We start from the raw sequence: 24,697 nt of genomic DNA, 5'->3' as shown, positions 1-24,697 counted from the left end.
GGTGAGGCGGGCCTTTTCCGGGGCTTTCCTCGGGAGGCCTGTGTGGGCTCAGACCCTGCTTCCTGCGGCACCTACGTGTAGGGGCCTCCGTGTCCCTTCTGGCCGCAGGCCCCTGGCCTGGAAGGGGGGTGCCGCCCCCTCCCCAGGTGGTCGGGGACCAGCGAGGCTGTGTGTGCGGCTGGGCCACTGTGGCTGCTGAGGCCGAGAGCCAGCCCTCGGGGAACGGGCAGCCCCGTGTGCTGGGAGCCCTTCCCGGCGAGGCACCCCAGACAGAGGAGCTAGGGCCACGGCCCGGCCCAGCCCCAGGGCTCCAGCCGACACATGTGTGCGTTCCTAGATGGTGCCCTGGGGTCTGGAATCCCGCCAGCCTCCTGGATACCCTAACCCGGTCTCTTCCTCTGGAGGAAGGCCCTTGGCCATTCTGGGGCTGGGGTAGGACGTCCCCCCGCCCCAGGAAGCAGTGGAGGGGCATGCTGCTCCCCTCCCACCGCACCTGTCTGCCCCCACCCTATCCACCAGCGCCCCTCGGGACACAGGTGGGCAGCCTGGATCCCCTGCCGGGCCTGGGCCCTACCTCCCATGGTGCCCTGCTGGTGCTCTCTGACAGGTGTTACTGCACCCCTGGTCGTCTGCCTGGCTCCCAGGGCCTCCAAGACTGCGGGGCCTGCACTGCCGGGGTCCTGGGAGACGCCCGCCCCGCGGGGCCCCATGTCAGGCCTGGTGCTGAATCTGGACGCCGCACGTGCTGATGTGCTTGGTCTCAGGCTGGCCCCGGACCAAGGGCCTCCCCACCCCAGTGAGGCAGGGGTGACCAACATGAGGATGTTGGGGTGTGGGGCAGTGGGGTCCCGGGCCCCTGGAGGAATTTGGACTTGCCTTCTCTTTGGAGCTTCGCCCTTTGCTGCTGGACGAGCTGCCTCGAAGGGAGGGATGATGCAGGGAGGAGTGGGGGCGAGCTGAGGGGCAGGCCTGCCAACCACGGCCTTCTGCAGGGGCACCCACCTCTGAGGGCTTTGGAGCTTTGCCGGCCCCTCTCATGCCATGGGCAGTGGGGGGACCTCAGGCACAGAGGCTCCTCTCCAGGGAGGGGGGTGTGTGGGGAGACGGTCCATTGGGGGTCCCGACGTGTGGTCCACATGTGGTGTGCTTCCGCGCAGGCTTGCATGTGGCTGCGGCCGGGGTCCTGTGTGGCTACCCGGGTCTGGTGGCCTTGGGCACATCAGTGTGGCCTGCCCTGGAGCTGAGCCTGATGCTGTGAGTGGGTGGGGTGCAGAGGCCCGGCCACTGACAGGCCGTGTCTAGGCCAGTGGTGGGGTGTCGAAGGGACGGGCTCGTAGTCTTGAGCCCCTCACACTGTGGTCTCCATCCATGGATGGGGCCGAGCTTCCTGCTGCAAAGCTCTTAGTAAGGTTTGGTGGCACACTGAGGGCCCTCCCCTCCCAGGGCTAGTTGGGGCTCCCAGTACCCCGACTGCCAGCAAGCCTGGGGCTGAGCCAGGGATCCCCCCGACCCCGTGCAGGGAACCAGCTTAGGCTCACACGGAAAACAGCTGCTTCCCTGGGCCCGTCTTGCCCCCTGCTCGCCTGCCGAGGCCGGGGTCTTGGGTCCCTCGGCAGACCTCAGACCTGGGCCGGGGGAGGCTCTAGATCCCAAGCTCTGGCTCATGGGGTGTTTTCCAGAGTGGATGGGGGCTCTGGGGGGCCTTAGGGCTCACAGGAGAGTGTGTGGGCACAGGCCAAGGCGGGGCCGTGCTCTGGCAGGGGCTGCAGGGGCCTTGGGAGGGTGGGGTGGTCCAGGGCTGAGAAATGAGCTGGAGGGGCAGGACGGCCACACGGGGCCCCGCTGCAGGCCCCCTCACAGAGCCCAGCGTGCTCTCAGCGCTTCTTCAGGTGGCCGGCAGCCGGCACCGTGGCCAGTGGTCAGGATCCAGGCCCGAGCATCTCCCCTCGCCTGACCGAGCGCTGACATCACTTCCATCACAGACGGAAAATTCCATTTGGTCAGAGCCCAGATGCTGATCAAACATTTCCCATTCTCTTTCTGAACGGGCCCGGGGGAAGTGAAGGGGACACCAGCCCCTGGCCAGGGGAGGCGGGGCTGCCACGGGGACGCCAGCCGAAGAGGAGACGGGGCCAGAGATCACGCTGGGCGTCCCCGTGCCCGGCTCGGGCACCCAGCTGGCGACAGGCTCTGCAGCTTCGCCGTGATGGGCTGAACCTCCACCCTCCCCACCGCCGCCGAGCCCCCCTGTGTGAACCGGGAGGGTGCTGGCACCTGCCCTGGGGCTGAGGGGAGCTGTGGTGGTCCGGGCCCCGGAGCCCGCCGTCCTGCCAGAGACAAAGCTCCCAGCCACTCAGACCTTGGGGTGGGGAGCCGGGGGGCCAGGGCAGAGTGCCAGAGGGGACACCACCCCTGCTAAATTGATGAGCTCAGGAGGCCTTTCCAGCACTCCCCGGGGAAGGTGTGGGCAGACAGACCCCACTCTCCTGGTCAGGGGGCTTCCTGGAGCTGGGCAGACAGACCAGCAGGGGACGAGGTGGCACCCTGGGTGTGTGGACGCCTGGCTCCCAGTGGGCAGGGTTATAGGGGTGATGTGGGGGTGGCAAGGGGCACCTGGGCTTCTGCCTGTCATTGCCTCCAGGGAAGCCTCTGCAAAGTAACTTACCCCCTTGGCACCCAGCTCTGAGCCCCAGGACACATGATCACCGTCAAGCCTGGCCCTGGGGCTCCCTGGGCAGTGGTCCTCCCCTAGCCCCTGCTCCTTGACTGGGCGCCGTGAGGCAGGGCTGGGATGGGAGTGGTGTCCTCCGAGCCTGTGGCCGTGGCGGCTCTGTCCCCAGGCAGGTGGCCGTGTGTGAGGCGGCCTTCCCCTCTTCCCAGTCACAGCAGGTGGCCCAACACCCAGGTGCTTGGGACCCCCCTCCCTGCCCACGACCCCCAGGAGCTCCAGCCACAGGCTGCTGGGGAGATCACAGGGTGAGCGCTCATGTGCACGTGTGAGTGTGAATATGGGTGTGGACGTCTGGGAACGCATGGGTGCGGGAGTGCACGTGTGGGTATAGATGTGGACCTGCTCAGCTTGTCCTGGACCGCCCCCCCCGCCCCAGCGGCCAAGGTGTCCGCTTTCTGCCCCCGTGCAGCCCACTGGGCAGCAGCCCTCGGGACCCTGACCTTTCCTGGGGGACCCCCGTGGAGGTGCTGTTCTGAGTGTCTGCAGAGACTGGCTCCTGAGGTCCTCACAGTCCCCGGCCAGGAGACAGAGGTTCCTGTCTCCCCCTATAGGTGGGGAAACTGAGGCATGGAGGTTGAAGTCACTGACTCACGGTCACGTCTTTGAGCCAGGCTGAGCAGCGTTAGAACCTTGGTGCTTTGGTTCCCAGCACGCTGGACCGCCCCACGTGGGCCTGAGTTTTAGGGTGGCTGGGGGGGCGGGGGGAGCACCCCTCCCTCGTACCTCTGTCTAGCTGCAGGCAGTTCTGGGCCTCCTGGCAGCCAGCCAGGGTGTCCCTCTCCTCCACTGTGGCTCCTGGGGGACTGGGCAGCAGCAGGGCCTGTGTGACCACGCCATAGACTGAGAGGGGCCCAATTCGGCTGCCAGGGGCCTTCTCCTGCAGGATAGCCCGGGGGCCGGGGGACACTCACATCACCTCACAAAGGTGAAAATGGGGTGCAGAGAGCAGCAGGGCCCGACTGCACGGGAACGCTCACGTGGCAGAGCTGGGCTCAGACCAGGGGGCCTCCCACGCTCAGCTGGAAAGAGCTACCAACAGGTTTCTGGTTCTGCATTTTAATTATAAAGTTAGTACAAGTGTGTGGTTTTCAAAAAAAGAAAACCGCAGGAGACCCACAACAACAAAACAAACCAAATCAAAGCTGTGGGAGAGGACTCAAGAAGGGTATAGGTGTGACTCCTGCCCGTAGGGGTGCAGCGCCCCTCCCTGACCTTCGGGACAAGGACAAGCCGGCTCAGGGAGGTGCCTGGCCACGGTCAACCCACAGACTTGTCCCGGTGCGCTCCCGTCCTGCTGTCTCGGTTTGCGTGGTCCAACTCGCGTCCAGCAGGCGCCGCCCCCCCCCACCAGCCCGGCAGCTCCGGGGGCTGCGAGCAATATCTGTCGGGGACCTGCGGGGCCTGTCACCTGCCTCGGCTCCCAAAGGCGCGGTGAGCCCCGCCTGGCTCCAGGTGTGAGGGACCCGCTTGGCCGGTGGTGCTTCTCTTGCCTCAGTTTTCCCATCTGGCAAATGGGAGTGTGTGATCCTGACACCCCGACGCAGCGACTGGGCCTGTCGTCACTGTGAGGGGCTGGGTGGGCTCTCGGGCCCTGTGCCTCTGGCCCCGGCTCCCCCAGCTCAGGAGGATGTGCGTCCATGTGCGGATTTGAACACCCGCTCCGAGCCCGCCCTGTTCTCCATGGGGGGGGGGTACGGGCAGGAGAGGCGGTGGCAGGGTGTGCCTGCTCCAGCCGGGGCCGAGGGAAGGCTGTTAGAACCATGGGCACCACGGTCAGCAGGGCCTTAAGGGGGGCTCGATCTGGGTGTGGTGTGGTCTCTGAGGGGGAGGGGGAGGGGAGGAGCCCAGGTGGCCGTTGTCAGGACATGGTGACTGGGGGCTGGAGGGCGGCCTTGGCCGTGTCAGCGCAGATGTCCCGAGCGAGCCATGGCCCCAGGGGCCGTGTTGTGTTCTGCCCTTTGCCTCTGCCCAACGAGGTGGGGGGGGGGGCGGGCAGGGCCTGTGGCACCTTGGGTCAATGTCCGGCCCGTGTGTGTGAGGCAGACCCAGGGAACCCGTAAGACCGTGCTGTTGCAAGCGCTCTACTGTTCACTGGCGTCCGGTGCTGGGCGGGGTGAGGGCGGTCCTGATCCCAGGACCGGCAAGGCGAGCCCCCTCCCTGACTGGCCCTTGGCCCCATGACACGCCTCCCTGACTGGCCCTTGGCCCCATGACACACCCGATTCCGGCCTGGAGACCCCTGCCTGCGGCCTGGGTCCTGGGAGCACCTACCCTCTGTGACATGAGCGCCCTGGCCTCCGGGAGCCTTGGGCTGAGGAGGTGGCCCGAGGCCAGCTCCCCTCCCCCCGCCAGCGCGTGCGCAGGGGCGGCCAGGGCCCATCAGGCTTCCTGCCAGTGCAGGGGCGGCGGGCGGCTGCACCCCCGGCCTGAAGGAGGAATGGAGGGCGCCAGCCCCAGATGGCAGCCGGGGGCAGCCTGCGGGGCATGGCCGTGGCCTGTGACTGCAGCTTCACGGTGCCACCCCGGTATTCCCCAAGATGGGCCCCCACCCTGTGCCTTGTGGTGCCGCCTGACTCCTCAGTCCCCAGGGCACCGATGTTGCTTTGAAGCATGGCTGGAGGTGCAGGCCCTGGTCAGGCGGGAGGTGGAAGAGCTCCACCTCGGGTGTGGGGGGCTGGCCAGGGATGGTGGGCCTGGTGGGAGACCTCCGGGACCAGCGGGCTCTGGGGGGGCAGGGAGTGCCATCCTGCCTCTGCTGCCTGGCAGCCATCTCCTGGGAGACGGGTGCTGGGGGCCAGGGCTGCGAGGTAGGGTCCCAGGGCCTCTGTGGCTGAGCCTCTCTTCCCAAGGGGGCCCTGCGGGTGGGGGGGGCAGGTGGGCGTTCCACCCCCCAGGGTACTCCAGGGACAGCCACACTGCTGAGCGTTCAGACATGGGGAGGGAGGGCGTTTCCAGGTCCCCGAGGCCCGGCGTCTCTGCGGCAGTGCCTGGGAGGGCAGCTGTGGGTGCCCAGCGGCCACACCACAAATCTGATGGTCCCCGTGGGGTGGGTGCCACTGTGTGTTGGGCCTTCTGCGTGGCACTTACCACCACCCCCATGTGGGGCACAAGGTCAGGCCACCACCCCCACCCCAACACAGGACGTGGCAGAGGTCCCAGAGGGGCCATGATGTGGGCACATGGGTCCTTCCTCCATATCTTCTCTGAAGCCAGTTTCTTTACCAGTGAAACGGAGGCGACGCCCTGGGCCAGGCGATAGGGAGAGCGTGGCGCCCAGGGGAGGCAGGGCTGGCCTGTGTTCCAACAGATGGAGGCCCGGCCCACAGTGGGTGTCCCTGCTGGATCAAGTCAACCACTTCCCCTGGGGGGTGCCGACCTCGGTGCCAGGAGGGGGCTGCAGCGGGCACTTCCTCCACCCTGGTGACTCCTGGGATGTGGCTGGAGAATTCGGGGCCCTTCTGGCTGCCCAGGGCCCGGGGCCTCGCAGAGGCAGCCAGGTCCGGAGCAGAGTCCACGCTGAGGGGGAGGGCGCTGCTGTGTGCCTGGCCCGACGGCAGGGTGGCTTCGCTGAGACTCCCCACCAGCCTCTTCTGGGAGGGCGCGGCCCCCTTTTCACAAAAGAGAAAACGGGCTCCTGGAGATTAGGGGTGTTCCTCGGCCACGGGGCCATCAGCAGCTGTGCCGGCCCTGCGCACCCGGCCCCTCCGAGTGCGGCTTAGGCGCGGTCCTGGTGGCTAGTGCGGGGTTAAGGACGGGAGTCTGGGCGTCGCAGGCGAGCACCCAGGTGTGCCCAGAGCTGGAGGCCGGCCCAGCGGGAGCGCGCCGGGGCGTGGCCTCACAGGTGCCGCAGGGCCGGGCGCGCGCCCGCACGTCCAGCGCCGCCTCCCCGCCTCCCGCAGGCGCTGCTGCTGCTGGGGGCCTCCGCGCTGGCCTGCCTCGCCCTGGACCTGCTCTTCCTGCTCTTCTACTCCTTCTGGCTGTGCTGCCGCCGGCGCAAGAGCGAGGAGCACCTGGACGCCGACTGCTGCTGCACCGCCTGGTGCGTCATCATCGCCACGCTGGTCTGCAGGTGAGCGCGGGGCGGGGCCGGGGCGGGGCCGGGCGGGGCGGGGCAGGGCGGGGCCGGGCGGGCCGGGGCGGGGCCGGGCGGGCCGGGGCCGGGCGGGCCGGGGCCGGGCGGGCCGGGGCGGGGCCAGGCGGGGCAGGGCCAGGCCGGGGCTCCCGGCGGGCCGCCGAGGGGCCCGACCGCGCCCTCACAGGCCGCCCTCCCGCCCCCGTCCCAGCGCCGGCATCGCCGTGGGGTTCTATGGCAACGGGGAGACCAGTGACGGCATCCATCGGGCCACCTACTCGCTCCGCCACGCCAACCGCACAGTGGCAGGGGTCCAGGACCGCGTGAGTGGCCGTCCGATGGGGAGGGGGGCTCTGTCCCTGCTCCTAAACCCAGTGTCTGCGTGTGTGCCCGAGGGGTGGGCATGTGCTGGGAGCGGGCCTGTGCCCGGGCTCACCGGCCCCCGGCCCGGCGCAGGTGTGGGACACGGCGGCCGCTCTGAACCGCTCGGCGGAGCCCAGCCTGCAGAGCCTGGAGCGGCAGCTGGCCGCGCGGCCCGAGCCCCTGCGCGCAGTCCAGCGGCTGCAGGGCCTTCTCCAGACGCTGCTGGGCTACACGGCCGCCATCCCGTTCTGGAGGAACCCCGCCGTGTCGCTCGAGGTGCTGGCGGAGCAGGTGGACCTCTACGACTGGTACAGGTGCGGCTGGCCCCTGGAGCCCGTGTTAGGGGTCGTCCTCCATGGGCTCAGGCCGCAGGGCCTGGGGGGCTGAGGTTTTAGGGGTGGGAGGGGCCGAGTTCCCCAGGACCTCTTTCACAAGAAGGCTGATGCCAGCCCCTGTGGTCCCCGTATTCCAGAAGTGCCCCTGGATGTGCCTCTGGTCCGCTGGGCCCTGCCTGAGCACCGCTCCCGTCCTGGGGGCCACTCACACCCTCTGTGTGCCCACAGGTGGCTGGGCTACCTGGGCCTGCTGCTCCTTGACGTGGCCATCTGCCTGCTGGTGCTGGTCGGCCTCATCCGTAGCTCCAAGGGCATTCTGGTTGGGTGAGTCTGTGGGCCTGAGGGACAAGGGGGGGACGGCAGGGGGGCACCCACAGCACCATCTTCTGAATCAGCCCTGCTCTCCCTCCCCCATCTGTGCGTCTAGACACTGGTCTGCCCAAGGGTGGGCTCCCCATGGTAGGGCCCCACTCTGGCCCTCCTGCACCCTTGGCCTGTGCCCCCAGTGGTGTGCTCATCTGCCCTGGCGGTCCTTGGTTCCTGCTGGGCTCCTCCCCCTTGAGTCCACACACTAACCCAGGGACACCTGAGGACCTGTGCGGGTCAGCTAGTCGTGGGGACACCAGAAGGTCAAGCTGGAGGCTCTGTCCTTGGCCTGGAGGCAGTCTGGGTTCAGACCCCCGCTGTGCCGCTCACTCAGCCGGCCGCCTTGGGTGGGTGGCCCACTGACATGATACTTCATCTCCTAATCTCAAAGATGAAGACGGGGATAGCTCTTCTGTAGGGTAGTGGTGAGCTGTCCCCCTTCCCCCGCCCCGGGACAGTTGAACAGCTGTATCCTGCCCCCACGCGGGCCAGACGCTGTGGGTGACAGTGCTGCGGGGAAAGGGAGAGCAGGGGGTGGGCAGGGCAGTCTGCAGTGCGCATGCCCCACCAGGAGGCCTGGCGGGGAGGGGAGACTGGAGCAGAGACCCGAGGGACCCAGGGACATCTGAGCGCCAGCACATGGCTGCAGTGGGGAGTGTGAGGAGCAGCGGGGAGGCTGGGGTGGCTGGACTGCAGGGAACGGGGAGGCAGGTGAGGTCAGGCTTCAGGTGAGGCAGGGGCCAGCCAGAACCCTGCCGGGTGGTCCGAGACAGCGCCCTGCAGGGTTTGGGCCCCGCGGGTTCTGGCCCAGGCTGACAGGTCCCTCTGGCCACACTGTGGAGAGCCGGGCAAAGGCCAAGACCCGTTGTCTGCTAGGGGGAGGGGGGAGCAGGAAGACCAGCCCCCCACCCCCGGCCCTACTATGAGCTGCACCCCGGCCCGCCCCAGCTGGGAGGGAGGTCTGTCTGTCCGTGCCCGGCCTTCAGGTGGCTCTAGCTAAGTAGGAGTCATAGCCCTTGTGTGGGCACACCCCAGATGTTCCCCGGGGCCCTGGCCGTCTGGCCTGCAGCCACCCCAGCCTTTGGGGGGTGCTGATTGGCTTTCTTTTGCCCCAAGGGTCTGCCTACTGGGGGTCCTGGCCCTGGTCATCAGCTGGGGCGCACTGGGCTTGGAGCTGGCCGTGTCTGTGGTGAGTGGTAGAGAGGATGTGTGATCCCGGTCTGTTGGGTGAGGCATGGGGAGGGGGCAGGGGATGTCACATGCCTCTCCCCTGGGACACCAAGGTTCCACGAGGAGTGGGGACCTTTCCGTGGGCACACAGCAAGTCAGTGCCTCCCCACATTCATATTTTATCTTCTGGAGCCGAGAGCAGACCTGGGGCTCAGGCTCTATCCACGAGAGCTGAAGGATGGGGGACCTAGCTTGGTCACCCTCTCTTCCTTGCCTGCACCTCCCCCCAGGGCTCCAGTGACTTCTGTGTGGACCCCGACACTTACGTGACCAGGATGGTGGAGGAGCACTCGGTGCTGAGTGGGGGTGAGTCTGCAGCTGTGTCTGAGCCGGCACCCCCGTGGCCAGGCTAGGGAGACCCAACTGAGCGAGGCCAAGCATCCCCTCCCTCGTGGGCCCTCAGTCTGGGGGAGGCAGGACCCACGCAGATCAGGAAGCTAGTGAGTGATTAGGAACACCTTCTGTGAGTGGGGGGTGCTGAGAATGAGGACAGGTGCTGTGTGAGGCCCATGATGGGGGTGGGGTGAGGGTGGAGGCAGGTGACGGGGGGGTGGGCAAGTGGTGACAGACTGCTTCAGAGCAGACAGTGGCTTGCTGAGGAGGTGGCATTAAAATTGAACCACAGAAGGCTGTGTGTCTTGTGCAAAGGTCCTGAGGCAGAGACAAACTTGATATGTTTGTGAGGCAGAAAATAGATTAGTTGGGAGAGGAGAGGGTGGGGAGGCCAGCAGGGCAGGTTGAGGGCAGGAATTTGGGCTTAATTCTGGGCGATCCGTTGGAGAGTTGGAAGCCCTGAAGAGACATGGTCTACGATTGGATAGCCTTTTCAAAGCTTCTTTCAAAGCTGTTGGAGCGACAAGGAGGTCAAGCAGGAAGGCAGGGAGGCGTCCCTCCAGGCAGGAGATGGAGTGCCTTGAGCCAGCGGGGTGAGAGGTGGATGGGGACGTGCTGCGAGGCAGCAGGACGGGGCTCCTGGAGAAGCAGGGTGTAGGGAGGGAGAAACCGAGGACTCTGCTCTCTGCCTGAGCCGCTGTGGTCTCAGGAGCCCTGGACCGAGTGGGGTGGGTGGGGAGCAGGTCTGGGGTTGGGAGCCCGCGGTGTGGTGCACGTTGGCCGTCGCAGGAGGCAGATGCATATGGGACTCGGGCTCGGGTGCAGCCAAGCTCGTGGGTTTGCCCTGCTGCGAGTGCTGCGGGTTCCTTGAGAGTAGGGTAGGGGGCTGTTGTAAGTGGCCTTAAGATGCTGGTCTCATGGGACCGTCTTCCCTCTTTGCCTGAGAAAGCCACAGGGGTGAGCATGTGGGCTGGTTTTTAGCTTCTCTGGTTGAAGGAACAAGTTCCACCGAAGCCCGAGGAGCCCCCAGGAGGGAGGGTTGTCTGCCCCGCGGCCTCCCCAGGTCCTCACTGCTCAGGACTCTTGGGTCCTTAGCAAGCGCGAGCGGCCCCCAGCCTCAAGGGAGCGTGAGCCCCTGCCTGTGAGCCACAGGCCACCCCTCCCAGGGCCAGCCAGTGCCAAGGCCGGCGTGCTGGCTCCATTTACAAGTGGCCAAAGTGAACTGGGTTTCCCGTAAGCTGGGTGGAAGCGCAGGCCCGACGTGTGTACCAGCTCTTGCCCCAGGCCTCGGGGGCCCCCAGAAGGGTGGCCTGGGACTCCAAAGCCGGTGTCGCTGCTTCAGGTTTAGGGCCCTGACCCTGGCGAGCGGGCCTGCGGGCCGGAGGGCCTCGTGGACATGGGGCCAGGCAGACAGGGTCTGAGCTCCCCCTCAGCTCCAGCCAGGCTCGGGTCTCTTGGGGTTTTCAGAATCAGAATTGTAAGTGAACCCCCATCTTCAAATGTTGGACGCCAAATCGACACACGTGTTTATGGGGAGTAGACAGGCAGGCCACCTGAGTCCTGGCCCCCCCCAGCTGCCACACCCAGGCCGTGTCCCCTCCTTTGGGGGGTGCTGCTCCAGCCTAAGAACTGTTATCCTGCCCCAGTGAGCCAGGAGCAGATGCATCCCTGCGGCTCTTCTGACTCCTTGCCCACCCCCGTGCCCCGTCTGCTGCCCCGGGGGGAGGGGAGGAACAGGGCTGCGCCCCAAGAGGCGATCGTGCGTGCTGCAAGGACCCTGCTTGGAGCAGAAGGGTCTGGGCCCTGGCCCTGGGCTCACTGCAGGCCACATGTCCTCGCACACGTGCTCGAGCACACACAGGTACAACATACAGACGCGTGCACACACACGCACACGCGGATGCGCGTAAGCACACACGTGCGTGCACACCCGCACGCGGCAGACCTCCCGCAGCTCCCGGGACCTCTCTCTGCAGACATCCTGCAGTACTACCTGGCCTGCTCGCCCCGTGCCGCCAACCCCTTCCAGCAGGTGAGTGCTGGGCTACTCCTGCCCCTGGGAGGCCGCAGCCCCGATGTCTGCAGCCCCGCGGCCCCTCTCAGACGTCATTAGACCCTGGGACCCGAGGAGCTGTTGGGGGACAGCTGGATGAATGCCATGTTGACATCACCAACCGCCCCTGGGGTTCGCGCCCTGGTGCCCTCGGTGCGAGTCTTTCGGGGTGGACTGCTTAATGCCGCCCAAATACCTGGGATTCCTTTCAGTTCTTGGGTTGCCCGTGGCCACCCTGCAGGGCAGAGCCAGCCGCCTGGCAGGCGCGCAGGGGCCCAGGGATGCCTCACCGCGGGAGGGGTCCGGGCCCGCTGTGGAATAACTGGGCACGTGTCGTGGTGGGGTTTGGAGGGAAACGCCTTGGCCCACTGCCTGTCGTGCACACGATTGCACGGCCCTCAGGGCTCCTGGAGAACTACCCCTTTGAGGTCACCGTGCTTTCGCAATCTGTCTCACCTCTGCGCGTGCGGGCAGCCTCGCGGGGACCAGGGAGCAGCTTCCCCGAGGGCGCCCCCAGGGCCCCGGGCCCGCCTGAGCTGGGTGTGCGTGGGGTGGGGGAGGGGGCCGCCCCGGCTGGAATCAGCCAGCCTGTCTGTGGAGCAGAAGCTGTCTGGCAGCCACAAGGCGCTGGTGGAGATGCAGGACGTGGTGGCCGAGCTGCTGAAGACGGTCCCCCGGGAGTCCCCGGCCACCAAGGTGAGTGGGCCACACGGTGAGCCATGCCCACCCCGGCGCCCCCAGCTCAGGCGGCCTCCTGGCGGGACCCTGCCGGGGGTCCACCCCTCTCTCCCACCCTTTACGGAGAGGCTTCTCCTCCCCTCCGCTCGCCCTTCATTGCCCTGGGGGCTTGGGGTAGGTTTCTAAAAATAATCCTGCTCTTTATTGTAAAAGTAATATAAACTCTTCAAATTAAAAAAATAAAAAGGGAAAATGGGGACAGATGTAGTAACAAAGTAAGGTCTGCCCCCCACCCTTGGGGGTGTTGCAGGAACTGGGGGGGCGGCGGCTTTTCCCCTGCGGTGTTCTGGGGCCTGAGCATTCCGCCCACACGTCTGTTACCGCGCTCCTGATGAAGCCCAGCGTCCTGGGGGGGGGTCAGCCTGCGGGGGCCCTGCCCGTGCGCGCACCACCGCAGAGCGCGGGGGGCCGTCCGTGCGCAGCTGGGCTCAGGCTCCTCTCGTGACCAGCTGGACCTTCTGTAACAAGCTGTTCGCAAAATTTGAGTTAAAAAAAAGATGGACACGTAAACACGCATATTAAAGTTACTTCCTGTTATTATTTCTGTTTGGGCCAGAGCTGCGCTGGGTATTTTGCGAGTGAGTGGGGAGGTAGCCGGGGCCGCCACAGCGGAGCTCCGCATACTGGGGGCACTTAGCAGGGACTCACTCCCTCGCGCGCCAGAGGCTGGAAGTGACCGTGATGGAGGCCAGGCGTGGGCTGGGCTGGCATCTCCTGAGGCCTCTGTCCGTGGCATGTAGGTCTCCCCATGTGTTCTCCCCGTGTCCTCGTGTGGTCGTCCCCCTGGGCCTGTCTGTGGCCCCGACCCCCTCCTCTTACAGGACGCCAGTCCCGTGGGATGGGCCCCCCGCCTCGTGACTTCCTCTTGCCTTAATTACCTCCTGAAAGGCCCCGCCAACAAATACAGCCCCATTCTGAGGTATTTAGGGTTAGGAATGCAACATATGAATTTGGGGGGGGACCCAATTCAGCCCCTGTTGGTGAGTTATGTTACCCTGGGATCCGCTTCAGAATCCCGGGGCGCTCTTCGAACATGCGCCACGTAACGCGGTGTTGGGTCCGGCGGCCGGTCTAGAGGCAGCCCCCTCAGCCCCGAAGAGTTTCTTGAGGTCATCTCTCCGGGGCCGCGATGTGGGGAGAGGTCCCGTGTACACACACACGCACATGTGCACACGCACACGCTACAGGACCGGGCTTGCTCTATACAGAGCGTTTGGGTAACGTTTTGTCACTTAAAATATCATGAAAATTTTCCCTTTCACTGTTCCTTAAGGTAAGATTTCTCAGAGGACCAGGCCCCCGTCAGGAGCTACGTGGGTATTTGCTGTCTCTCCTGTTTTGACAGGCATTCGTGGGTCCCACTTTCCCCTGTGTACTCCTGTCCTCAAGAGTCCCTCCGAGGCCAGGACACAGACTCTGGCCATCATTTCTAGAAGCCCAGGGTCCTCAGGGTCCGTGCCAAGACCACAGGGTCAAGGGTGGTCTTGATGGCGGAGTGTGGGTGGATGGGTACCCAGAAGGCTCCCAGAGGACCTATGCCTGCCTTGGGCCCGCCCCCCGACTGTGGCACTGACCTTGTGTGCTGTGTCCCCCCCCCCAGGACCCCTTGCTGCGTGTCCAGGAGGTGCTGAACGGCACGGAGGTGAACCTGCAGCATCTCACCGCCCTGGTGGACTGCCGCAGTCTGCATCTGGTGGGGACCAGCCTCTGGAGCCAGGGCACGGCAGCTGGGGGGCAGGCTGCAGCTGGGGGAGTTGGGAACAGAAGGGAGCAGCTGGGGGGCTGGGGGCAGAGGGTGCAGCGGGGGGGATGGGGGGCAGAGGGTGTAGCAGCGGGGGGGCTGGGGCAGAGGTGCAGCTGGGGGCTGGGGGCAGAGGGTGTAGCAGGGGGATGGGGGCAGAGGGTCAGCTGGGGGGCTGGGGCAGAGGGTGCAGCTGGGGGGCTGGGGGCAGAGGGTGTAGCAGGGGGATGGGGGCAGAGGGTCAGCTGGGGGGCTGGGGCAGAGGGTGCAGCTGGGGGGCTGGGGGGCAGAGGTGCAGCAGCGGGCTGGGGGGCAGAGGATGTAGCAGGGGGATGGGGGGCAGAGGTGCAGCTGTGGGGGTGGGGACCTGGAGATGGGAGATCACCCATGGGTGGCTGGCCTGAAGCCCAGTCTGGAGCCGGGGTGGTCAGGCCGCTAGCAGTGGGCCGGGCTGAGGCCCTGGCATGTCCTGTCTCACCCTGCCTTCCCTGTCTCTCTCCTGGTCTCTGTGGGCCATGCTGTCCCCGTGCTGTCCCTGTGCCGTGTGGCCTCAGGACTACGTGCAGGCCCTGACGGGCTTCTGTTATGATGGCGTTGAGGGCCTCATCTACCTGGCTCTCTTCTCCTTCGTCACGGCTCTCATGTTCAGCTCCATCGTCTGCAGCGTCCCCCACACCTGGCAGCAGAAAAGGTGAGGGGCTCAGAGCTCACCCCAGGCCACACCGCAGGCAGGATGTTTTAGGGACATGCCTTCTGGACACCCGTATCCTCGTCCCCAGAGACAGGAGCAAATACCTCCTCACCTCCTGACACTCTCTGTAAGCCTCTGCAGTGCTCGGAGGCTGGCGAGTCTGTGGTGAGCAGCCCCATTTCACAGATGGAAAACAAGTGTACAGGAGCTCCCAGCCCAGGTGACGTGTGAGGCCAGAGCAGGGGGGCGGAGCCAGGTCTCCTGCCCACCCGCACCGGCTCCATGCACCGTGCCCTTCCACACCTCTGGCTGGCCTCGAAATGTCTCCTCCGTCCCCTTGCCCCTCGGCGTGCATGTGCAGGGCTTGTGCGTGGAAAGAACAGCTGTCCAGTTGTGGGGACTGGGAGCTTCTGCAGGGAGGGAGGGCCCCAGGTGGCTGTGGCCTCCATGGCCCATTCAGCTGGGTGACCAGGATGGCAGCTACTTCCCATTGGGCTGTTAGGTCCTTATCTTTGAAGTGGGGGTCCTGGCAGCTCCTTTCTCAGTCTCCCTGATCAGTACTGGGTTGAGTGGTGTATTTAGGAGCCAAGCCCCTTCCCTTGCTTGGGCCCTTACACTTCATCTCCCAGACTCACCACCTCCCCTCCCGTTGGGCTGTGGCTGCACCTTGGTGGCCCAGATCAGATGACAGGTAGCTCAGCTCTGATCTCTTCCCTCTGTCTGGATTTCTGCTCTGTTGTTTTCTGTGGTGATGCTGCCAGTGGTGGTGATGATGATGGTGGTGGTGATGGTGGTGGTGGTGATGATGGTGATGATGATGGTGATGGTGGTGATGATGATGGTGGTGATGGTGGTGATGATGATGGTGATGATGATAATGGTGATGGTGGTGATGGTGGTGGTGATGGTGGTGATGGTGGTGGTGATGGTGGTGATGATGATAATGGTGGTGATGGTGGTGATGATGGTGGTGATGGTGGTGATGATGGTGGTGGTGATGGTGGTGATGGTGGTGATGATGATGGTGGTGATGGTGGTGGTGATGGTGGTGGTGATGATGATGGGGGCAGAGGGTGCAGCAGGGGGGATGATGATGGTGATGGTGGTGATGATGATGGTGGTGGTGGTGATGATGATGGTGGTGGTGGTGATGATGATGGTGGTGATGGTGGTGATGATGATGGTGATGGTGGTGATGATGGTGATGGTGGTGATGGTGATGATGGTGGTGATGATGGTGATGATGGTGGTGGTGGTGGTGATGATGATGGTGGTGGTGATGGTGGTGGTGATGATGATGGTGGTGATGATGGTGATGGTGGTGATGATGGTGGTGATGGTTGTGATGGTGATGGGGGTGATAATGATGGTGATGATGGTGGTGATGGTGATGGTTGTGATGGTGATGGGGGTGATAATGATGGTGATGATGGTGGTAATGATGGTGATGGTGGTGATGATGTTGATGGTGGCAGAGGTCATGATGTTGGTGATGGTGATGATGGTGATGATGGTGGTGATGATGGTGGTGATGATGATGATGGTGATGATGATGGTGGTGGTGATGGTGATGGGGGTGATGGGGGTGATGATGATGGTGATGGTGGTGGTGATGATGATGGTGATGATGATGATGGTGGTGATGGTGGTGGTGAAGGGGGAAGTCATGATGTTGGTGATGGTGATGATGGTGGTGGTGATGGTGATGATGATGGTGATGGTGATGGTGGCGATGGTGATGATGGTGATGGGGGTGATGATGATGGTGGTGATGGTGGTGATGATGGTGGTGGTGATGGTGGTGATGGTGGTGATGATGATGGTGGTGATGATGGTGATGATGATGATGGTGGTGATGGTGGTGGTGATGATGATGGTGGTGGTGATGATGGTGGTGATAGTGGTGGTGATGATGATGGGGGCAGAGGGTGCAGCAGGGGGGATGATGATGGTGATGATGGTGATGGTGATGGTGGTGATGATGGTGATGGTGGTGATGATGGTGGTGGTGATGGTGGTGATGGTGATGATGGTGATGGTGGTGATGGTGGTGGTGGTGGTGGTGGTGATGGTGGTGATGATGATGGTGGTGCTGATGGTGGTGATGGTGGTGGTGATGATGGTGATGATGGTGGTGATGATGGTGATGGTGGTGATGATGGTGGTGATGGTGATGGGGGTGATAATGATGGTGATGGTGGTGATGATGGTGATGGTGGTGATGATGGTGATGGTGGTGGAGGTCATGATGTTGGTGATGGTGATGATGGTGATGATGATGGTGATGGTGGTGGTGATGATGGTGGTGGTGGTGATGATGGTGGTGGTGATGATGGTCATGATGTTGGTGATGGTGATGATGGTGGTGATGGTGATGGTGGTGATGATGGTGATGGTGGTGGAGGTCATGATGTTGGTGATGGTGATGATGGTGATGATGATGGTGATGGTGGTGGTGATGATGGTGGTGGTGGTGATGATGGTGGTGGTGATGATGGTCATGATGTTGGTGATGGTGATGATGGTGATGGTGGTGGTGATGGTGATGATGGTGGTGATGGTGGTGGTGGTGGTGATGATGATGTCGGTGATGATGGTGGTGATGGTGATGGTGGCGATGATGATGGTGGTGATGGTGATGGTGGTGATGGGGGTGATGATGATGATGGTAGTGTTGGTGATGGTGGTGCTGATGATGATGGTGATGACGATGATGGTGATGATGGTGGTGATGGTGATGATGGTGGTGATGGTGATGATGGTAGTAATGGTGATGGTCACAATGATGGTGATGATGGTGTTGATGGTCATGATGATGGTGATGGTGGCAGTGGCAGTGAGGAATCTGATGGTGATGGTGGCTGTGGTAATAAAGATGGCAGCTATAGGGAAATGGCTAAGAGGATAGACCTGGAACCATGTGGCCTGGATTTCAGATTTTTGCTTATTGGGTGACCATGGGCAAGTCACTTAATCACTCTGGGCCTCCATTTCCCTAACTGTGAAATGGGGGTTGTAAGAGCACACCCCTCTTGGGGTCGGGTAGGCACTAGGTGAACCATTCCGTGTAAGGGCTTAGCTGTGGGTTTGGCTGGTAATTGATGCTCAGCCAGTTGCTACCCCTGTCCTGCTCGTCTCACTGCAAGGGGCCAGAGAGGAGGCCCTCTGCTCAAGGTCACCCAGCTGGTGGTCGGGAGGTGGGACGTGAGCCCAGGCCTGGCAGGCCTGTGCCATTACCACCAGGCAGCCCGGCCCTAAGTCTGATCTGGAAATAGGCAGGACATGATGAGCCTTGAGCGTGCCCGAAGCCTGGCCCCTGGCTCCCTTGCCTCGCCCTGCAGCAGCCTGAATGGAGCAGACAGAAGGCCAGAGCGCAGCAGAGCAGGAGGATTGGGCTCAGGCCTCCTGGGACGGACAGTCCCTGTGGGCTCAGGCCACCCAAAGGTGCAGGCTGGGACCTGCAGGGCTGGAAGAGGGCACCTCCATTTCCAGGCCCCCAGCCCTCTCTGCTCCCCCGAGGAGGGGCCATGCCCCCTTCCCCTGAAGGCAGACAGCATCCCTGTGTACAGGCTGAGGGTCAGGGTCCCCGGCATCCCCGTCTCACGGGGGACGAAGCCAGGGTGACTTGCCCACGGTGCCATGGGCCATCCGTGACCAAGCCAGGATTGGAACGAGGTGCGTCTGCCTCCGAGCTGGCCCCGCACGGGCCTCGCGGCTGGCTGCCGTGGGCCAGGGTGTGACCTGCGCCGGGGGTCCCTCCCTGCAGAGGCCCCGACGAGGATGGGGAGGAGGCGGCGGCCCCGGGGCCGAGGCAGACGCACGACAGCCTCTACCGTGTGCACATGCCCAGTCTGTATAGCTGCGGGAGCAGCTACGGCAGCGAGACCAGCCTCCCGGCCGCGGCCCACACCGTCAGCAACGCCCCGGTCACCGAGTACATGTGAGCTGTGCCCGGAGCTGGGGCGGGGGCGGGGCCTCAGGACCGCGGGGTCACGCGGGAGGGCGCTCCGCACCCCTGCTGCTGCCCAGGCTGCCGCGCGGTCGTCCAGGCGAGCCTGGGTCGCGGCCCCAGTGAGACCGCTGTCAGGGGGAGGCTGTGTCTAGGGCGCGGGGATGCCGTGGCTGAGGGCGGGCGCTGGCCACGTGGTGCGCGGGCCTCGGGCGGGGTGGCGCTGCTGCCCCAGGCCCTTGCTCGTGGGCCGCGTGCAGGCCGGTGGTGAGGAGGCCCAGGGTCGGAGGTGGGTGGCAGAGTGGGGTGGGCACGGGGGTCTGCCTGGCTCCGGAGCGGCCCCGGACGGCTGCTGGGACGGCTGCTGGGCCTGCCGAGGCTGGCCGCCGCTCACAGCCCTCTCTCCTCACTGTGCAGGAGCCAGAATGCCAACTTCCAGAACCCCCGCTGTGAGAACACCCCCCTCATCGGGCGCGAGTCCCCGCCGCCCTCAGTAAGTCTCAGGCCTGGGGGGAGGGGGGCAGCTGTGAGCCTCCAGCGCCGGGGTGAGGGCTCTCCCCAGCCAGGCCTCTCCGGGGGCCATCTGGCCCGAGGACACAGTGCCGAGTGGGCCCACAGGCTGGCCTGGAGGTACCCTGGGGCCCGAGTGGGCAGCTGGGGGCCGGCTGCCTGGTGGGTCAGCTTGACTCCAAGGGGCCCTGGCTTCTCCTTTCCCAGTCTGGTCCACTCTCCTTTCATTTCCTTCATTGACTTCCTGAGCTCAACCCAGGACTCAGCCTCGGGCTCTTCCAGCCACTGTCCCTTCTGGCCTCAGGGATGAGACAGAAAAGAGGGGACAGGGCAGTTTGGTGCCAAAGAGAAGGAGCTTGCTGACTGACAGGGGCCCCGGTGGCCTTCCTGGAGGTGGTGGCCTGCAAAGGACAGGGCCAGAGAAGCTGAGGGCCACCCGCCTTGAGAAATGTGTGCCTGGGCAGGAGCCCTGGGGTGCCCTAGGCCCGGACCAGGGTCAGTGTGGGCACACAAGCCATCCGTCATGCCCCAGCGGCACTCTGCTCCAGCCCCCTGCAGCCTGGCATTCAGGCTGCCCTCTCTCTCTCTCTCTCCCTCTCCTGCGCTCCCACCCCCACTCCGGGCCCTCCTAGCGCTATCTGGCGGCCCTGGACTCTGACAGCCATGCAGGCTGGCAGTTTAAGCCCATGGATAGTACCCGAACACTGTGGTGGCCGTGCCCTCAGAGTGACAGGTACTGACCCCCCAGGTGGCCCGCCCTGCACCGCCTACCCACCGCGCCTCTGTGCCTCATGCTCTCCGCTCATGGCTGCCCCCTCACCAGGGCCGGCCTCGGGGCTCTCTCCCCTCGGCCCCTGCCGGCCAGCTCTGGGTCATCACGAGCCTGTAGACTTGTCAGCCCCCCGCCCAGCCAGAGCCCTTGTGCTGGCCTTGGGCCCGTGACCCTCCCGTCAGGGGCAGGGAGCCCCTTCCCCACTCCTGGCCCAGCTGCAGGCCGTCCCAGTCGGCCTTGTCACGTCCCAGCAAGGAGACCATCTCCGCAGGCCCGAGGGTGCGCCTGCGCCGGGCGCCTAGGCTCGGTGAGCTCGCTCCCTGGGGTGTGACCAGCAGGCCCGGCCCTTGAGGTGTCACCCTGCATGTTCGGAAGTGCACACAGGTGCATGCAGGCCAGCCGCCCCCCACGTCTGCGCGTGCCTGCTTGGGCTCCTTCAGGGGCTGGGGTGCTGCCCCTGCCCCCTGCTGCGTGTCCGTGGAATGACACGGCTCCCGTGTGCCACGGTGCCAACCTGCTCCCCGCACCCCAGGAGTTCCAGGAGGGCTGTCAGGGCCCGGGAACAGTGTCCATCCCCATCTGAGGACGGTGGTGTGGGGACTCGGGTGTGGGGTCAGCCTGCCACGCTCCCCATCTCTGGCGACGCTTGGCACACGCCTTGGCCTTTGTCCACAGCCCCTCGTGGCACACGCCTCCTCCATGCGTATGCCTCACGAGGACACCCGCGCACACGTGTGCACCAAGCACCTCGTGCTTCAGGTGGGATGAGGGTAGAGAGGATGTGCCGTCCGTGCCCTTCTCCCCGGCTGCCTCCATCCCTGTGTCCGGGAGCCTGGAGGAGCCCACACTTTGTTCCCGACTGAGCAGGCGGCAGCATCCCCCAGCCTGAGGGGCCTGTGCAACTTTTGGGGCCCCCTGTCCCTGGGGTCTGGGGCAGAGTGGCCATGGGGCCTCCTCGTTCCTGGGCCTGTGGGCCGTCAGGGACCCCCTGACCCTTTCTCGAACCCAGCCTGACTCCGCCTTTGCACGATGCTCTCCTCCTGGCTCCTCGATCAGGATCCCGCGGGGGGAGGAAGCCTCCCCACGTCCCCCGAGCCCAGCGCTTGAGGGCAGCCTGCGTGTGGCCTGTAGGTCCTGGGCACGTGGGGTGCAGCTGGGAGCCTCCAAACGCTGGCCCTTTTTAGGGCAGAGCTGTGCCCGGCCGGGTGCCCGAGTGCCTGAGTGCGCTCCCGTCCCCGGAAGAGGCGGCTGGTCCCCATCCTGAGCCTGGGGCGCGGGGGCCGGCCCTCTGCTCACAGAGCCCCTCCGCCGGGGCCCCGCCAACCGTGCCACCGCCGCCCCGTCCTGCCCGCAGGGGTGCTTCCGGCTCACTCGCCAGGGCCCGCGTGGCCGCGCCCCGCGCCCCGCTGACCCCCTCCCCCCTTGTCTCCCTCCAGTACACCTCCAGCATGAGAGCCAAATACCTCGCCACCAGCCAGCCTCGCCCCGACTCCAGCGGCAGCGGCCACTAGACAGCCCCGGCCGGCCACCCGCCCACGTGCCAATCGCCCTGCCCCTCCCCGTGCCGGCACTGCCGCTCCCACCCGTCACCGCCCGCCGGACCCTCCGCACGCCCGCCAGGCCCGCTGCAGCCACCCTCGCCCCTGCCCTCCCCTTCCCGCAGGGGCTCTCCTTGGGTCACACACCTGGACACGGGAGCGGTGCCACCGACACGGGGCCCCCCAGCCCCCCCACGCCCCTCTGCCTCTGAGGAGGGGGGTTCGCAGAGCCCCGCTCGGGGCCGGAGCCGGGCTCGGTGCTGTGTCCCTGACGCTTACTCCGCAGCAGGCCGACCCGTGGACCCGTCTTCTCCTCCGCTCGCGCCCAGCCTGCTCTCTCCCCCCGCAGCTCCCATGGCTCGCCCGCGCCCTCCAGGCGCCCTCCAGGCTTCCGAGCGTCACTTCTTGCGTTCACAGGCTGGGCGGCGCCCGCCCTGGGCCGGGCAGCTGCGGGGGCCTCGGCTCGTGTGCGCTCACCGCTAGGCTCCTGCGCAGAAAGTTCCGGGGAGCTCCTCTCAGTCCACCTGACCACAGGCCCCTCCTGCCGGTTGCCAGAAGCCTCCCGCCCAGCATCGCTCTCTCCCCCAGCGCCCACCCTGCCCGTGGAGCCCAGCCCTGCACGGCGGCAGGGGGACGGCAGGTGCCACGCCGAGCCCAGGCTGCTCACCCAGTGCTGGCCGCCTTCTTGGTGCCAAACCCCCTCCCCCGCCCCAAGACTCGGCAGCTCGTCTGGTTCATTTTTGCACTAACCACATTTGTCATCCTAGGGCAGGCGGGGCTGCCGGCCGAGCAGCACACTCCCCTTCTCGGTTCCCTCTCTGTCCAGGACAGGCACACGTCCCGAGCCCGGCCGGGGGCTGGACCTGAGCTGGCTGTGAACGTGCCCTCGGCCCCTGCCGCCCTCTCTTGGGACTAACCACTAACCTCACCCAGCCTCCGCGGGCACCCCTGGCCGACCCAGAGCCAGCAAGTCTCACCCCGAGTCCAGGCCAGAGATGAGGCCTAGGCCGGCCGGCTGGGAATCGGGCTGGAGTAACCGTTTCTTCTTGGGGTGCTGCTGGGGAAGGGCTATAGACCGACAGGCAGCCTGAGAGCCTGCAGACCCATCCCTGGGCAGGTGCTGCCCCAGACGACTATGTCCTCGGGAACGAATGTCCCTTGGGCTGTAGGACTGAGGTCCGTGCGGCCTCAGTCTCCCTACCTGTGAAGTGGGAACAAGGCTTCCCTAAGGTGCTTTGGCTTTAGTGTACAATGTTTGCTGTGTTTCCTGCCGTGGAGGGTGCGCCACCCCCAGATCAGGATGGGAAGGAAGCCCCCTGCCAGTCTCAGCCCTGGCCTGGCCACCCTGCAACAGAGGCGCTGGCCTGTGGGTCAGGTCAGGGGCTGCAGAGCACCAGGCAGCAGCCGCGTGGGAGGGCCCCGGGCCGGGGTCCCGCAGCGGGAGGCGCCCACCACGTTCGGCATGTGGGCTCTTCCTTCCAGAGCGGGGACAGTGCCCTTCCCTGGGACGGGCCTGGGGAGATGCCGCCCGCCCTTCCTCCATAATCCTTTCTCTATGCTGGTGTCTGGGACCAAACGGGCAGGTGGGCTGGGGGCCAGGCCACATCTGCCCGGCTTCTGGGGTCGCCCCTGCCCCGGGAAAGGAGGGGAGTGAGCAGGCAAACACCGGGGTGCCCCAGGTAGGCCTGGGGCCCTGAGCCTGGCCAAACCTCACTGCAGGGCCCCGTGTGCTCTAGGCCCCGCCTGGCCGTCGTTCTGGGCCCCCACAGCAGACCTGCCCAGTTTTTCCTCTGGGCCCCTCCAGTGGCGAGAGCGGTCCTGGCCCAGCGTCAGGAGGGAGGCCCCAGCCATCCTGCCCTGGTGCGCGCCGTGCGCTCGGGCCACTGCTCAGAAGCACAAGCAGCCGCCCGTGGCCCTGGGAGGCCGCCCGCAATGTGAATGTACATAGCATGAGAGGCCCGCGCCGCCGGACCCGCTGTGGACCTCGGCTGTCTTGCGAGTTCCCACCGTGCGGCGTGTGCGTGTGCGCGTGCCCCGTCTGTGACTTCATCGAGCTCCTTCTACTCACCGAGGTTGAATAAAGGAAAAGGAGAATCATCCAAAGGGGTTCAAACCCTAGCCTCAGTCTGTGGAGGGGAGCAGGTCCTGCCATTGGTTTTCTTTCTGTTCTAAGTTTTCAGAGTCCCCTTCCTAACCACCCCCCATCCCAGTGACCTCTCCACATCCCTTCCCGGCCTTGCTTCCCACGGGCCCTGCAGCATCTGGGGGGGGTGCGGCCCTCGACAAAGTGGGTGGCCGGTGGGAGGGAGGAGCCTTGAAGCCCCACAGGGTCCAGCTGTCTCCCGGGCCCTGCCAGGCTGGGCCAGCAGGAGGTGGGGTCCAGCTGGGACATCTGGCCCATGGGGCTCCCCTGCCATGCCCACCCACCCCATCTCACTATGCAATTCCAGCCCAAGCACCATTCCCTACCTACCCGGGACCCCTGCCCAGCCCCAGGGGGGTGGGTAGCCTCCCTGGGCTCCAGCCGGGGGGCAGGCAGGGGCTGGGGCCTTCTGTGTGGGACTTTTTGTTTAACCATAATGGTTGTGCGCTGTACCACTTTGTTATATATAACATATCGCTCAATATAATTTTGTTAAGACTCCGACCCTCCCAGTTCCCCTCCTGACCCTCCCCCCTCCCCCCTCCCCCCCAGTGTGATTTAGGGCCCTGAGCGGGAAGGGGGAACTGGGGCTCAAACCACTCAGCATCTTCCTCCGGCACCTTCCTCCAACCTCCGTGGGGCCATGGCTGTCTGTGCTGTCGCTGTGGTTTTTTATTTTTGTTTTCGTTTTTTAACTGGGTTTGGGGTTTGATTTTTATTTCTTTGGGGGCTTTATTTTTCTTGGCAGATAACTAAAAATCTCGTCAATGTAATTTCTGTGGTTTCTACTCAGCTTGGGTTTCATGTTTTAAAATAAATAAATTTTAAAAAACAGGGCTCTTTCTCCGAGTTGATTTGGCTCCTACCCAGCGTGTGGGCAGTGTGGTCGCGTGCTGGGGAGCCAAGGGGGGGGGGGCGGCCCAGTTCGCAGCAGGAGGGGGTGGGGGTAGGAGCGGGGAGCCGACCCAGGAGCGGGGGAGTGGGTTGCCGGATGGGCCGGAGCGGTTGTCTTGACATCCTAAAAGCCTCACTTTGCAGGCTGGACATGCCCTGGGGCGGCCCGGGGTGCCTGCGCGGCCACCCGGGGAGGGGACAGGTCTGGCCCTGGGCAGGGGTGCTGGAGGGGGCCACG

At 65.0% G+C, this 24,697-nt stretch overlaps 1 protein-coding gene across 2 annotated transcripts in view; it reads left to right on the top strand.

Annotated features, from left to right (window-relative positions):
- TTYH3 (tweety family member 3) overlaps window positions 1-24,399 on the top strand; it is a 31,950-nt gene extending 7,551 nt beyond the window's left edge. The window contains exons 2-14 of one of the 2 annotated variants that reach the window (XM_078074247.1): window positions 6,631-6,800; window positions 7,015-7,126; window positions 7,260-7,480; window positions 7,730-7,825; window positions 8,984-9,056; window positions 9,328-9,403; window positions 11,407-11,462; window positions 12,087-12,179; window positions 13,822-13,914; window positions 14,517-14,653; window positions 18,420-18,593; window positions 19,020-19,095; window positions 21,321-24,399. In XM_078074247.1, coding sequence (XP_077930373.1) covers window positions 6,631-6,800; window positions 7,015-7,126; window positions 7,260-7,480; window positions 7,730-7,825; window positions 8,984-9,056; window positions 9,328-9,403; window positions 11,407-11,462; window positions 12,087-12,179; window positions 13,822-13,914; window positions 14,517-14,653; window positions 18,420-18,593; window positions 19,020-19,095; window positions 21,321-21,395 — 1,452 coding nt within the window. In that variant the 3' untranslated portion in view covers window positions 21,396-24,399. The other variant, XR_013448657.1, reaches the window with a different exon arrangement.
- The last annotated feature ends 298 nt before the right edge of the window (window positions 24,400-24,697 follow it).

The sequence above is a fragment of the Halichoerus grypus genome, chromosome 6, assembly GCF_964656455.1.
Source record: "Halichoerus grypus chromosome 6, mHalGry1.hap1.1, whole genome shotgun sequence".
Classification (NCBI taxonomy): Eukaryota; Metazoa; Chordata; class Mammalia; order Carnivora; family Phocidae; genus Halichoerus; species Halichoerus grypus.
This window is presented reverse-complemented; position numbering and strand designations above follow the sequence as displayed.